At 38.5% G+C, this 15,947-nt stretch overlaps 1 protein-coding gene across 1 annotated transcript in view; it reads left to right on the top strand.

Annotated features, from left to right (window-relative positions):
• Positions 1–8,086: 8,086 nt before the first annotated feature.
• Positions 8,087–15,947, top strand: part of mmut (methylmalonyl CoA mutase) — a 30,408-nt gene continuing 22,547 nt past the window's right edge. Inside the window, exons 1-7 of the mRNA XM_006626058.3 lie at positions 8,087–8,160; positions 8,718–9,153; positions 10,482–10,849; positions 11,263–11,420; positions 11,993–12,164; positions 12,392–12,640; positions 13,144–13,255. Coding sequence (XP_006626121.2) covers positions 8,751–9,153; positions 10,482–10,849; positions 11,263–11,420; positions 11,993–12,164; positions 12,392–12,640; positions 13,144–13,255 — 1,462 coding nt within the window. The 5' untranslated portion in view covers positions 8,087–8,160; positions 8,718–8,750. The remainder of the gene's footprint in view (positions 8,161–8,717; positions 9,154–10,481; positions 10,850–11,262; positions 11,421–11,992; positions 12,165–12,391; positions 12,641–13,143; positions 13,256–15,947) is intronic.

The following is a 15,947-nucleotide window of genomic DNA, read 5'->3' as shown; positions in this document are numbered from 1 at the left end:
ACTTATATGAAGCAGGAAGGTTCAGAAAAAGCACCTAGACACTGTGCAGAGCTGGGAAGACACTACTCAAATGAAAATTAATGTAGGCAAGTGCAGAATATAAATGCAGAATTCAAGAGTGTAGAATATAAATATGGGACAGCACCGGTCTAGAGGAAACACCTTAAGAAACGGATTAAAGTGTTCATCTGTACTTGTCAATGTTCTCAAGAAGTGCGAAAAAGCAAGGAAAACATCCAAAAGATGCTAGAAAATTATGAGTATAGAATTTAAAACAAGGAATTTAAACATTTTACACATCAGTAAGACCTCACTTGAAATAACATGTATAGTTTTTGGCTTCTAAATTACAAAAAGGTAATGACTACTTTGGAATCAGTTCAAGCAAGGGCAGCTTGGAACTCAGAAGTCAATAAACCTTGGACTCAATTGCAGGTCTTCTTGGAAAAAGACACTCCTTCTAATTTACATGAACAATGATTCATTTGAGGAAACAAATCAACATTTACTGGTGTGTACTCATCTCTTTTCAAATATTTTGAGAGTATAATACTTTCTCTTGAAAGAAAATCTGATACTCAGTTTGGATGTACAGTAGTTCATATGCACAAGAAAGTTAAATCCAACATAAGATCAAATTTATGAGGTTTAACTCTAGCAGGTGTATCACCAAAGGAATAAAATAAAATGTTTTTTTTTCTTTTGACATTCTGCTTATAAAGATTGTAGGAGATTTTCTGTCTGCCAATATGAGCTTTGGTAGAAACAAGGCATAATTTACCATTTGAGGTACTAATTACAAATTGTGAATGAATGCTAAATATTTTAGTTTTCTAATACAAAATAATTTAAAATAAAATATTTAACTGTAAACTGATCAAGATAAAATATAGTACAGAGTTAATTTGATATAAATACAGTACAGTATTGCATTTTATGTTGTGTTGATTGAACCAAAAGTTCCATTCATGTAGTAGTGTATTTTTTCATAGCACATTGAAATTGCAGCTGGTTAAAACCATGGTAACGGTAACAGAAAATGAAAATTAATGTATCTACAGTACTAAAATTAAAGGGGCAATGCAACATTATTTTCATATTTCAGGGTTAGAAAGAATCACCATTGATGAGTGAGTTTTAAACCACAATAAAACTAAAAGGTACACAGTAACTTGCAAAACCGCCAATTTCCATCCCAATATAGACTACATTTCCAGGTATGTGCAGCGTGAGGCAAACAAAACTTTCAACTTTCAGTGAGGCAAAGTGGCCCTATGACATTGTAAATAATCAGGCTTTCAAATACATCGCTTTTATTATCTCTCTCTTGTCCTAGCGTTAATCCCGCATCAGCAGGGTCCACTTGTCGGCATGCCCATCTCCATTTGGTGGTTTGAACCAAATCTTTGAGCTGATGTTGCCATTAAATGCAACCGAGAAATACTCCAACCGGCGCGTCGCATCGCCGGCCATCGGAGAGGGGGAGAACAAAGTAATGTAGCCAATTCATAGAGAAATTTGGCCAGGACGCCAGGGTTACACCTCTAATCTGCAAGCTTGCATTTTTCCCCGTTTCCACTTCAGGAGTCCGTCTCAGAAATTAAAAAAATAAAAGTTTTATTTCATGCACATGGGAGCGAAACACAGAGACACACTGTGTATTATTCTCAAATTTACCTAGAACAGTTTTTATATTTTTTATATTTTTCTGTTATCTATCACCCTTTCCTGTGCTCACAGGATTCCCAGAGTTCATAGTACACATTTCTATGCTTTCCTGTGCTTACAACATTGGCATTGTTCCACAATCATGCACATTATCCTACCTATATGTTGAGGATAACTTTTTTTAAATACAACTGGTCAGTTACATTCATAGCACACATTCCTATAGAATGGTATAGAATTACATAGTAGCTCTTGTGTCCTCTCAAGTATTAGCACATGCTGTATCATAGTACATAGGCTGCGGATTCGACACAATTTTTCAGTGCACACAACAAAGTTCCGGGGTCATATGGCGTACCACCTGGCAGCACTCCACTTATCACAACTGGTGTGCATACCAGTTTGAGAACCACTGCTCTAAGCAATATCAAAGACCCTATTCCCTCCAGCTACAGACTGTTTGGACCCTCTACCATCTGGAAAACAGTACAGGAGCATTTGGGCCCGGACTACCAGACTTGGAGACAGTTTTTACCCTCACACTATTCAGCTATTAAACTCCCAGCCTCTCTCACCTACGATCTGAACCCTTACGGTGTCTTCTCTGTTTATCAAAACTCAAACACACATTGAAATCTACCTCTACCTCACATGTCAAGACATTCACTCCCCATAATTTTCTATCCTTTATTTCATTCTGTTGTCGTATGATTTTGCACAACTGACATTGTTTTGCACATTGCCAGTTGTCTCTCTCTTGCTTTTGCTACACAATTGTATTGTTGTTTTTTGTACTACTTACTGTCTGAGAGCTAGCTAAATAGCTTTTCATTATACAATATACTCATGTATGAGTAGAATGGCAATAAACCTAAACTTATATCGTAACCAACAAAAATACTGTAGCTCTGATAGAATTGACGTGAATATGAGTTTATTTGTAATCCAATGATTCTTAGCATGTCATGGTAAAGGATTTTGACATAATAGTAGTAAAAGACTGTATATTTCATATTTCTGAACATATTATTGAATAAGGTTTAGTAATGTAATATTTACAGTGGATATGATAATTAAATACTATGTTACTCTATTCAAATGTAAAGCAGAGCCTTTCTGATAAACTAGAAAAAAGCCAATTTCATATTTAAGTTTCTTGAATCATGATTTCCTATTCACACATGCAGAGTTCAACATATCTGTGGTCAACAGAGTTTGGAAAGTTCAGCAGGAGGCCAAACCCTTATCTTGCCCACTTGCTATGCACAAGAACATGACTGTAGTTTTATAATAATAATAATAATAATTGCTTACACTTATATAGTGCTTTTCTGGACACTCCACTCAAAGTACTTTACAGGTAATGGGGACTCCCCTCCACCACCACCACCAATGCGCAGCATCCACCTGGATGATGCGACGGCAGCCATAGTGCGCCAGAACGCTCACCACACATCAGCTATCAGTGGGGAGAGCAGAGTAATGAAGCCAATTCATAGATGGGGATTATTAGGAGGCTGTGATTGGTAAAGGCCTATGGGAAATTTGGTCAGGACGCTGGGTTTACACCCCTACTCTTTTCGAGAAATGCCCTGGGATTTTTAATGATCACAGAGAGTTTTACCAGTTTTCTTATCTTCCTAACAATTTTACAGGATGAAGTAATAAAATGTTATGTTTTCTTTGTGCCTTTTACAGTACAAGGAGGTACTGTACAGATGTCAGAGATTAACATATGTTGATTTAGTTAACACACTTAAATAAACATGCAAAGCATGTACTGTATTTGTAATTTGCAGACTTTAATAAAGCTCATTGTGCCATAAAGACAGCTTTCAATTTCAATCATCTTTGAGCTGTCAAGATAAGATGAGTATTTCCCTACTGTATGTACTTTTTTCATTTTAAACAAATTTGGTGTATTTATTGATTTTCAGAAACTTCCCTTCTTCTTATAGTTTGAAAAGCAAGAGACAGCAAATATTGTGTGAAGGAAATTGTTTATTATTTATTCAAATTACTCAGTGCTCATGTTAGAAATGTGACAATGGCATCCTTCTCCAACTTCCAGCTAAAAGTTCTTGCTCTACCTAAAGTAAAAAAAAAATACACATTTTTTTTAATCAGACTAGAGCAACATAAAACCTTATTTACAAGGCATCTGCTTAGGTACTAAAGCTTTTATCAGAACCAGAATACTGCAACTTGTGTGCTATCAAAAACTATTCTACCTCAGCATTTAATTACTGTCCTGTGGAAATTGCGTTGGTTCTCTTTGAACTTTACAGGGGATTTTGTTTCAAACTGGCACTTAGCAGTCAAGGTCCAGATTACTTTGAGCATGCACTGAGTATAGTACTATACATAATTGGATATCCGATTCGGGTCTTCTTTTTCTGCCTAAAACTAGGCTGCACACAATCTGTGAAAGAGCCTTTTTTGTGTAGCTACACAATTGTGAAACTCACAGCCAAAATATATTACAGTCCCGTAATATGTATATCTCTGTAGGTTTTTATAACTTGCTTAACGGCCAGAAACTTTACTATAGCTTCACAAATATGCTTTTACTCTTAGCATTGGCTTGTCTTTTTTGTGCCTTTCTTTTGGTCTGTCTTAGTGTCATATAGTGTTGTGAAATTCTTACAGTGCTCTTTTGAAAGGTGCCTATGTAAATAATGGATTTGTACTAATACATGGATTAGTTTATTGCCAAGTTGCCAGTTAAAAAATTATTCATTTACAAAACAGATGAAAACTGGTTATTTAAAAGTATGGTTTCTATGTACAATCCTCCAAAAGCAGAACTATAGAGTAGCATCTTGAGCTCTGCACTCTAAGCCAGAGGGTTAGGAGTTCTACACATGTAGAATGCTGCTTTTGTACCCTGAGGTACAGTGAATGCTATGGTACATAAAGTGCTTCACAAAAGTATTCACTTGCACAGTTTTCACATTTAATTGCTTTAATGCTTGCAGCCATGAAATAGCGTGCGTTGAAATAGCAAATAATATCTTATATACACAACCTACTTGCTTTATATTCAAAGCAAAAAAAAGAAAAAAGTAAATACAAAATATGAAAGAAAAAGGAAGTCATGATTGCATAAAGTATACAAACCCTTTGTTGAAGCATATCTAAATTAATTTAGATGCACAAAATTACCTTAAAAAGCCTCACGTTTATTTGAGTGGCCTATGTGTGAAATAAGTGGTTCACATGATTTCAGTATAAATAAACCTATATCTGTAAGGCCTTTCAGTCAGGCAGTGAATTTCAAACACAGTTTCAACCATGAAACCCAGCCATAAAGGTAGATATAATAACAGAAAAAGAGGGGTATATAACATTTAAAGGGGTATAAAACATTTTACTGTCTTTTTGAGCATGATTAAGTTGATCATTAAGAAGTATAATACACTCACACACTGCCTAGATCAGGCTGTCCCTCCAAAAGGAGCAGTGGTCAAGGAGGAAACAGGTTAGGAAGGACACCATAAGGTTAACGGCGACTTTGAAAGAGTTACAGAGTACAGTGGCTGAGATAGGAGAAAATGTTCTTGACTCAACAATATCCCAGTCACTCCACAAAAGGGGATTGTATGGAATGGGGAAAAAACATCTCAAATGAGATTTGCAGCAAAGCAACAAAGTGATTTGTGGAACTTTTTCCATATGCAAAATGTTTCATGTGACACAAACAAAGCAAAAAAGCATCAAGCAGTCAGCACTGTCAAGCAGCATGCTTTTATAGCTCTGTATCATCAGCAGGAAGTGGGACGTTTGTCACGATTGGGGGAACATACACGGAGGAACGTACTGGCAGAGGAAAATCTGGTTCAGAGCTACATTTTAGTGGCTTAAGAATAAGAAAGTAAACCTCCTCAAATCTTACTGTGAATCCGTGGAAAGACCTGAAAACTACTAAGCAATCCCTAAACAATCTGAGAAACCTTAAACTAGTCTTCAAAGAAGAATGGACAGCAATTGCACCAAGTGTGAAAAGTTTGTAGAGACCCAAAATGAGTCCTAGTGCTCTTGTCAGGGCCTGTGAAACCACCGTTAGAGCTTCTTCACTTTTGGTTAGATTCAAATTTGTTATTTCTGTATACAATAATGTCTTGGAAGGAAACTGCAGAGCCTGGTCTGTCATACAGGTTTTCTGTGGTTTGTAGATAGTTCTAGCATGCAGCTTTCCTCTTTTTACCTTGATTTCTCTGTGCTTTACCACACATTCTCAAAATTTCAATAGGTTTATTCCGTGCTGAAAAAAAGAAGAAAGCTGAAGAAGGATCCACGGCCGAAACGTTGCGTTCTCTTTCTTCTTTTTTTTAGCACGGAATAAACCTAATACTTGTTCCTTTGCAGCCTACGCATACTGACGCAGCTACTCACCTGAATGATCAAAATTTAACCAGACTATACTAAAGGTAGAAGTGCAGTTCATACCCAGATATTCTAGCAATTTGTTCTGTGTTGGCATAATACTAACTATAAAGGACTACGAAGAAAGAAAGCTCCTTCAGAAAAAAAAGTGGATATGTTATGTTTTTCATTTGTTTCCATGTGAATTGCTAGAAAAATAATTGGAAAGAAAAACAAGGTCAAATGGTGAGAATAAGTTATTTTACTGCTATGCTCCATTTGCACAGCTAAGACGTTGGAGGGGCTGTTTTCACAGGTATTACTATTTCACTTTTTCTATTTATAAATGGATGAACTAGACTTGATTGTACACACTTAATAAATTCTAGACATGTTTAAAAGAAGGCTCAGCAGTCAGTACTACAATTTACATAAAGACATGTTGGAAGGACAAATATTTGAGCATCTGAAATTTCAGTTGCTTTCAATTGCAAATGTGTATACTCCTTCATCAAACAAGACAGAACAAAAAATACAATGGAAACGAAGTTCAAAGTTCAACAATGAATGCAAAACTCTAAACTATAACTCTGTGATTAGTATTTGCCAGGCACTATAGACTAATGTAACACCAATGCAAAAATCACCCAAAATTAATCTGGCCTGACAACTCTACTAGATCAAGTGTGTAGGTTGTGGAGCCTTCTTCAGCTGTGTGCACAGCCGAAACATTTTCTTTTCAGCATAGAATAAATCTTTACTTGTTCCTTTGCAACACTTCTAGATTACCTCTAATCACGATCAAATACCAATTTGAAAACGCTCCTCTACGTACAACTGTACAGACTCGGTAATGCAATTACATATTACTTTTCTGTGGAAAAAAATGCATCCATTAACCGCACGCAAGGCAGAGCTGACTCTGAAGAATACACCTTTCCAGAACAACTAACTCGCATAAAATCAGCATCAGAACAAAACGTTTAAAAACATTATCCTGGAACGTCCAGGGTAAGCAAGAAATAACACTGAAACATTCAGTTTTCATGCTTTTTAATTAATAAAAATACGCGGCTAAAACTGTTCCAAGAAGTTGTTATGCATCTGGAGATATTTGTAGAGTCCTTAGGAGGTCTGATCGAGAAGAATTCCAATGCCATACACGCAAAAACAGATCATGATGTTTTACCCGAATGACAAATGCTTTTAAAAACATAAATACTTCACAGGGCAGATTGTGGACTTAGGATTCATGTAATAAAATTGAAAATGGCAAAATGTTTGGCTTTGTCACAACAAAGTACTGCTGTACAGTTAAACATTATACAGTGTGTATTATAAACCTTTGTATGCCGTCGTTAAACGTACAATCGATAGTTTTGAGTTCAGAAGGCACTGTTTTAAAAATATATATTTGTAGAGTTAGGAGTCAGTGGAGACAAAGATGACTTAAGCTCTCGATAGCAACGTTAAAGTTTGGTTGCCAAAAAGTGTGGAATAGCAATTTCAAGTTTGTATTAAGTTACTAAAAGTCTGCTGCTCACAGAAATAAATAATTGGAAAGATATCTAGGGCGTTGATACCCTGAATTAGCTAAAAACGTGTAAGCTTTCTGTTGTGAAACTCACAAGAACTTCCACAAGACATACTCCACATGCATGCTCGCCGATTTCAAACTACAACACAGCCATCATACCGACCAGGTTTACAAATCTCGAACTATGTATTGTGTCATCATCCCCCTCCAACGCGTAAGCCAATTGGACAAAAGAACCCTCCCCTTCCCGGTTACCGACGTTTATTTGACACTTTGGCGCAGATGTTTAGATCGGTCGGTAAAATCTCATCCCGACTCACCTTCGTTTAATAGGTATACAGAAAACGAGTAACGACAAAGATATCATTATGAACTAATAACTCCACACAGAAACACTCATGTCTTTTTCAAGCATCCTCAGCCATATCCTATTTGAAGTATTTTGGTTCCTGGGTCAGAGGTCGAAGGTCAATGCCAACACTGTTGAACTGTGATTGGGCGTCTGTTTCTGTTGTACGTTCTGATTGGCGATTCACCGTTACAGCTGAACGCCCCCTTCGCAACTTCATCCAGATACCATCGCAAGGAAGGTCAGGGACTGTTTTCGCTGTTATTTTTTATGATTTTGTGATAATCTTACTATTGAATAAAAAACTTAATTCGGAAGCATGCATACATACATCATATGAACATCTATATGCATGATAATTAAATTGTTATTTGTAACCTAAAAAACAAACGTTTTGTGCAAACCTGATACTTAAGGTATTTAACACATTTAGAAATACAACAACAATAATAATATATATATTAGAGCTCACACCCGAAGAAGGCTCAATAGCCGAAACGTTGTGTTTTTCTTTCTTCTATTTACAGCATGGAATAAACCTATTACTTGCTCCTTTGCAGCCTACGCACGCTGACGCAGATACCCACCTGAACTATATTTTTAGACTGTTCTCACCTTTGGAACACAGTTCTGTAGACTGGCTCGTATATGTTACTTGATTTTCAGTGTAACATGGCTAGAACTGTCAAATGCAATCACAGCAGTTTTACATATTATTTTTAATTTAAGTAGCCATTAGGACATGTGCAGTTACAGTTTCACACACCTGAACGCGTCATAGCTTGATTTGTTTTACAGCTGTCCTATGTTTAAGTGCGAAGGGCGCTTGCGATGCTGACGGCCCGGAAGGTTTGCAGCGCTTTCGCTGTGCAACGGCTGCTGAGGCCAGCCGGTGTGGTACCCCAGTGCCTCGACAAGCAATCCCGGTGCTTTCGGATAGCGATCTCCCTGCATCGGGACGAGCTGCACCCACAATGGGCCGCCTTGGCGAAGAAACAGCTGAAAGGCAAAAATCCCGAAGACCTCATATGGCACACTCCTGAAGGAATACAGATCAAGCCAGTGTACACAGGTGAAAACACTGATAATATCCCTAATGAACTGCCAGGCGTGTACCCTTATACCCGCGGCCCGTATCCCACGATGTATACGTACAGACCCTGGACCATCCGGCAGTACGCAGGCTTCAGCACTGTGGAGGAAAGCAATAAGTTCTACAAGGACAACATCAAAGGTATGGCATAGAGTTTGTTTTTCCGTGGATTGCCTGCGATCGACAATATATCCTTATATATTTTTTAAACAATAAAAGCACAAAATACACGTGCAAACACGAGGAGGAAAAGAAGTTCAACAAGCACAATTTCAAAGGCAAGTTCTTCGTTTTCGTGTACTGGGGATACACTGTAATGTAAAACAGATAATTAATCATCAATGATCAAAAGGCTTTTAATAGAACAAAAAGCACAAACAGAGGCATCCATCACCATCACTGGAGATTACCGAGATATTGTGGAACAAACGTTGGCCAAAGCCATGAGAAAGTAAACTGATTCCTGTCAGTTAGATACACTGTGTATTCTGACTGAAGTTTTTGAAAGATTTATTATGCAAATATTTACAGTATGTCATGTAATAGACAGTATCTGGAATTAAAGGCATTCACAGTACACTGCATCACTTCTACTCTGCCCTGCCAAAGGGCATTTAGAATCATTTACATTGTAGAGGTGATGGGTGGAGCCATTTGAGCTACAGTAATAAGATTTTGTGAAAACATATCCATAAAGGAAAATGTAGGTGGGGGTAAAATTAACTCTATTATGAATTCCTTACAGAGGGTTATTGTTATGCGTTCGATGTAAGAATCCCAAAGCACACTGATCATAATGTTAAAGGGGAACTTCAATGCTATTTTTATATTTTGGAGTTAGAATCATCATTGGTGAGAGTAAACCACAATGAAAGGAGGATGTGCACAGTAATGTGTAAAACCTCCAATTTACACCACAATATAGACTAAATTTCCAGGTATGTGCAGCACGATGTTCTGCGATTCAGAACAATGCAACCAGCATTGCAACAAGCGAAGCGGCCCTATTGGATTGTAAACAAGGCAGGCTTGTGAATATCTCTTTAAATCCAAAAGACATATTACTCTCGACTTTGACATGATTTTGCAAATACAACTCACTTGTTATCTCTGCACGCAGATCACATTTGGAACATTGGAACAGTTGGAACATTCCGGCAGTGAAGTGTCTGCTGCACAACCTGTACTTATTTGCTAGTCCATCGCATTACATTAGTCATTACAGTGACTAGTGAGCAGGAAGGGCAGCTTCATGTTGCAGTTCGTGCAGACTTTCGCTCTCGCCTGTGGCGAGACCAGCAGTTTGCGACAACATGCGCAACCATACAGTACTTTCACAAAGTTCCCGATTTTGTGCTTAATTCGGAATTTGTCAGATTTTGTGATTATTTTGTTGCCAAGATTTAAAAACTGGTCTGAGAAAGAGGGATTGCAGTTATTTAAAATACAGTAGCTTTACTGTTTTACAGCTGGACAGCAGGGGCTCTCAGTGGCATTCGACTTGCCTACTCACCGAGGCTATGACTCTGACAACCCCCGGGTGCGTGGGGACGTTGGCATGGCTGGTGTTGCCATCGACACTGTGGAAGACACCAAGATGCTGTTTGACGGGATTCCCTTGGAGAAGATGTCTGTCTCCATGACGATGAATGGAGCGGTGATTCCCATCCTGGCGATGTTTATCGTGACTGGAGAGGAGCAGGGCGTCCCTCCAGAGAAACTGACGGGAACCATCCAGAACGATATCCTGAAGGAGTTCATGGTCCGCAACACTTACATTTTCCCCCCAGAGCCTTCCATGCACGCCATAGCTGATATCTTTGCATACACGTCCAAGGTAATGAGCATCTTATCTTTGTGATAAGTTCAGCATCTCCAGTGTCCTGTGTGAATGTCTTACATTGTTTGGTGCATGTTGCACAATTTTCTTAGAATGAAGTTCTGTACTTATTAAACTAAGATGTACAGACCACCAAAGTCTTATGTCCTGAACTGAAGCTTTCATTGTGATTTTGAATAACTTTCCCATTGTCTGATAGGTTAATTGGCTATTGGGGAAGTTGGCACTGGTGTGAGTGTGTGCATGTTTGTGTCTGTATGTGCCCTGTGATGGACTGGCCTCAGTCCCGTCCAGAGTGTGTCCTGCCTTGCTCCCGTTGCTTGCCAAGGTAGGCTCTGGCTCTCCCGTGACCCTGTATTGGATAAAGCGGTTAGAATATGGATGGATAAATTATGTTTTTTCTTGAACAGCACATGCCCAAATTCAACTCAATTTCCATCAGTGGGTATCACTTACAAGAGGCTGGAGCTGACGCTATTCTTGAGTTAGCTTACACTTTGGCCAATGGCTTGGAATACTGCAGGACTGGCCTGAAGGCTGGCCTGAGTATAGATGAATTTGCTCCAAGGTAAGCAAATTTGGGCCACTAATGTATTTCTTCTGTGTGGAAGGTTGTTTTAGGTATCATAACAGTAGATTAGGCCAGAGAAAAGTGGTGATTATTTTTTAGGTATTGTAAGTCTTTGATTAAATTTGTATGCACAAAAATAGAGAGATGGTGCAGTATTTAGTGCAAAATTATTGGAATGACTTGAATGTGGATCTGCTTACATTATTCTCGTGAGCACGTACTGTAGGTGCAATTAAGCTGGAATTTTATACTTTCATGCTGATTTCCAGCTAAAGACTAAATCGACTTCTTCATTGGTAAGCACATCATTGTGCAAATTCCAATGTTATATGCATGGACTCCCTTTCATAACAAAAAATAGGCAGAGGTCAAACTGAACACTCTTGCTGTTGACAAATTATAGAATGTGATGGCAGCATTTTTTGTTTCCTAGAAATTGTTGCTCCTCAGTAGTTGTAAATCTGCGAATTAGATGGTTTGGGTTTGAACATTTGTAATTGCGAGATGGGATGAAGCTCTTAAAGTCTTCTGAGCCCTTGTAAAGAAACGGTATTTTGATTTTTTTTTAGATTATCTTTCTTCTGGGGAATTGGCATGAATTTCTATATGGAAATAGCCAAGATGAGAGCTGCACGTCGCCTTTGGGCTAATTTAATTAAAGAGAAGTTTCAGCCGAGCAACTCCAAGTCTCTCCTGTTGAGAGCTCACTGTCAGACGTCAGGATGGTCCCTTACAGAACAGGTGAATAATGTGGATGCTGCTGTTTTCACCTCCCCTTGACAGTTTAATAACATCATGCCTGAACTGTTATTTATCAAATACTACTCTTAATAAACTGCAGATTTGCTTTTTCAGTGGTTGTATGTAATTAATTTATTTCTTAATTTTAGTGAAATGCAATTCCAGTTATGCAAATATAAAAGTGTGTAGCCTGTACATAAACACATGTGTGTTTAATTTCATTTCAGGATCCTTATAACAATATCATCCGCACTGTAATTGAGGCTATGGCGGCAGTGTTTGGCGGTACCCAGTCACTCCACACCAACTCATTTGATGAGGCTCTGGGTCTGCCGACAGTGAAAAGTGCCCGCATTGCCCGCAATACGCAGATTATAATCCAGGAAGAGTCTGGCATCCCTAAAGTGGCAGATCCGTGGGGGGGCTCCCATATGATGGAGTCTCTCACCAATGACGTCTACATGGCTGCTCTCAAGGTAGGCTTTGCATCAGAACTTTCATATTCCGGGTCTTGGTGAAGAATCTTTGCTCTCAGCTTTGATATACTGCAGTAAAACCTGTGAATACATCTGCATTCAATATTTTAGTTTAAAACAACAGAAGCAAACAATCTTGTTTAAGACCTGTATTGTTCACTTATGATGTACTATAAGAACCTCTGGCTTTGGTTAGATTAAAACTCTGACTTTACCACCAGTCACAGACTACAAACCTTCGACTTGATGTTTGCAAGATTCAAGTATTTCAAGTAATGGGGGTTTCAGAAATTGCGTAATGTGCAAGGTGAGATGGCCTTAAGTCATTGAGCTACCACAAGATGAAAAGAAGACAAGAATGCCAGAGGGAAATGATAGATGAGAAAAAATAGAACTTGGTAGACTTTGTTTAAAAAACAAAACAAAATATGAGCTGAAGTAAGAACAATGCTCGCAGGATTCCAGTGTTCATAAATGCCTTTCTTTATGTACCTTCCTCACAGTTCATACAGGAGATTGAAGAGATGGGAGGCATGGCCCGTGCTGTAGCTGAAGGCATCCCCAAACTGCGCATTGAGGAGTGTGCTGCACGCAGACAGGCCCGGATTGACTCAGGTACCACACCACAGTCTCCACACCAGGGCTCCGATTCAGGGAATGCCGAACATCAAGAAAAAAAAATATTAAGTCCATTAACTGTTATTTCAGTCACAAGTCTGTAATGTTATGGCCCAGCATTAGTTCGAAGTGGTTCCCGCTAAGGTTTGCAACAATCCCTAGCCTGTCCCAGAAGCACAGGGCAGGAATTGGGACTATACCCTGGATGGATCACCAGGGGGAGCCCAAACACACATAGACAATTTGGAGACAGCAGATATCCTTTCTACAGTGTCTTTGTAAAGTGTGGGGAAACCAAAGAATAGCAGTACCTGGGACAAACACACATGAACATGGGGAGAACATGCCCAGCTGGGTCATCTGGACAGAAGGTGACCCAGTCCAAAATCAGGCACAGGACTCCGGAGTTCTGAGCCGCCTGCACTGATCCTGTTGTTGTCAACCTGTGTTGATCTGTTTTTTTTTTTCTTTTGACTGAATCTTCTTTTAACTTTTCTGTGCAGAACTTTGGGATATTAGAGAAAATAAGACTGGTTCTTCTCTGGTGTTACAATGAGTTAGGCATGAATTCCTAGTTTTTTTCCATATCGCAAGATGTTATCTTTACATAAAATATCTTACAGTGTTACAGGCTCCCAGCCCTCATGTAAGATTAGAAAACGCTAGTGTGTCCTTTGCACTATTTTGCAGGATGGCAAAAGCAGGATTTGCTGAGCCTTCTTGCAGAGCTCTACCTGATTAAGAATGGAATTAACTATTTTGGCGGAGTCTTTTGAAATATATTTGTGACATACTCCTTGTACCTTTTTAAGGTACTCCTTTACTGTTTTTTATTACAAAGAAGGAAGTATTGAAGTGTCGTATTGTAGCTGCACAGTGTGAAGATCGATCCTATTTATGACTGAAGCAACGAAACAACAATTTAGTACAAATGTGTAGGACTGGCTTGATTCTTTGTAATAAGCAGGAAGAGCAATGAACAAGTCATTTGTTCTTAAATTTTGCTAGTAAGCTTGTCCTGGTTATGAGGTTTACAGCAAAAGCTTTTGATGGTAATACAATCAGGAAATAATGGCCCCTTTATTCTACTTTTTGCTTACCTGTGTTTACACTGTCAATAGGCATTTGGCAGCAATTTGTATCACATGATTGTAACACTTGATACTGTGTAACTGTTTCAAAGTGTACTTTGCAGGGTAAACATCACATTGTTTCAGTCATTGAAAGTCTTTTGAAATGTTTTTCCTTCCTTTGTTTATCACTCAAGGCAGTTTCTTTGTGATCTGAATCCATGGTCCATATTTCAGTGAACTCTACAGTACTTTCAGAAAGCAGTGTTGGGTTATATTATATTTAAGTATTAAGGCGTATTATTAGGGAGTATTGTAACAGTCATATTTCTATTTTTTGTAAAGAAAATCTTATCTCCCTTCTCACATTATTTCCCTATCAGAATGACCCTTCCTTTATTTCTTCTGCTACAAATCCCTTACGTACAGGTTGTCAGAAGAGCAGTGCACCTCTCACTGACAATTCTTCAAACTCACTGACGCCTGAAAATTCAAAAGACCTGTTCATTTGTGTTGACACTAGAGGACAGTATTGCCTAACTATATTTTTAATAGTTAAGGTGGGTAGCTGCGTCAGCATGCGTAGGCTGCAAAGGAACAAGTAATAGGTTTATTCCATGCTGAAAAAAAAGAAGAAAAAGAACACAACCTGTTTTTGTTATCTTTATCGTAAGTATAAAGCAATTACACATCTGACCACACAAGTTTAATGAAGACAGTCCAGCCTGAGCAGATACCAAATCAAATAAGATACCGAATCCGCCTTTAAGTGGGTAATATAATCCACTGGTCATGCATCTGCAGTTTTCACAGTAATTGGTGCACAGTTACTCTGTTTCTGGTTAAAGCCCCAGAGAAGGTGTCATTTCCTTTACTGACAGACAGTTTTTGCGCTTTTACCTTCACACTAAAGCCTGGTTAAGTTCATTCATCCAGTCCCACCCACCCATTTGCTCTTGGTAAGGATTGCAGTACCACCTTAAATCCTGTAAAAATGCTGGTATGCTGACTCTTCTGTGAACTTTTTTAAAAATACACCTGTGAAACCAGCCCTCCACCTCCTTAAAGCCGTAGACTGCTTCCGATTTCAAGCTGCTGTAAGAACAGCTTTTAAAAGGTGCATTTAAATATCTTGCAACCACATCTTGGCCTTATGTATTTCTTTGTCTTGCTTTCCAGATTTTATTTTATGTTCTATGTCAGATTTGTGTTCCTTGTCGAACAGCTTAAATGTGCAAATGCATTTGTTTAAACGCTATAATTGCTTCACCCTGCTCACAGACCTTTTTACCTTACATACTGCGATCTTTAGCACTTTCTCTATAGATTTGCAGCTTATGTTTACAGCATGGCTCTGCCATTACTGTTTTTTTCCTGGGTTAAAGATTTTGAACTGTTTTCTGAAATGCCAGTCACTTTTGAGTTAGTCTTCAGAGCCCCTGTTTGCGAGGCATGTTGATCTGTGGTTCACGTGCTTCGTACCACTGAAGTAGACGAGTTTCTTGAGGATGTAAGCCGTGATCCCAGGTGCAACATTTTGCCAAAGTCTGAAGGTATATGAAAACGAAGGAATTATATTTTTTATAGGATTGACCATGATAAAGAAAATAACCTTTAAA

The sequence above is a fragment of the Lepisosteus oculatus genome, chromosome 2, assembly GCF_040954835.1.
Source record: "Lepisosteus oculatus isolate fLepOcu1 chromosome 2, fLepOcu1.hap2, whole genome shotgun sequence".
NCBI lineage: Eukaryota > Metazoa > Chordata > Actinopteri > Semionotiformes > Lepisosteidae > Lepisosteus > Lepisosteus oculatus.
The sequence above is the reverse complement of the archived record's forward strand: the minus strand, read 5'-3'. Positions and strand labels throughout refer to the sequence as shown.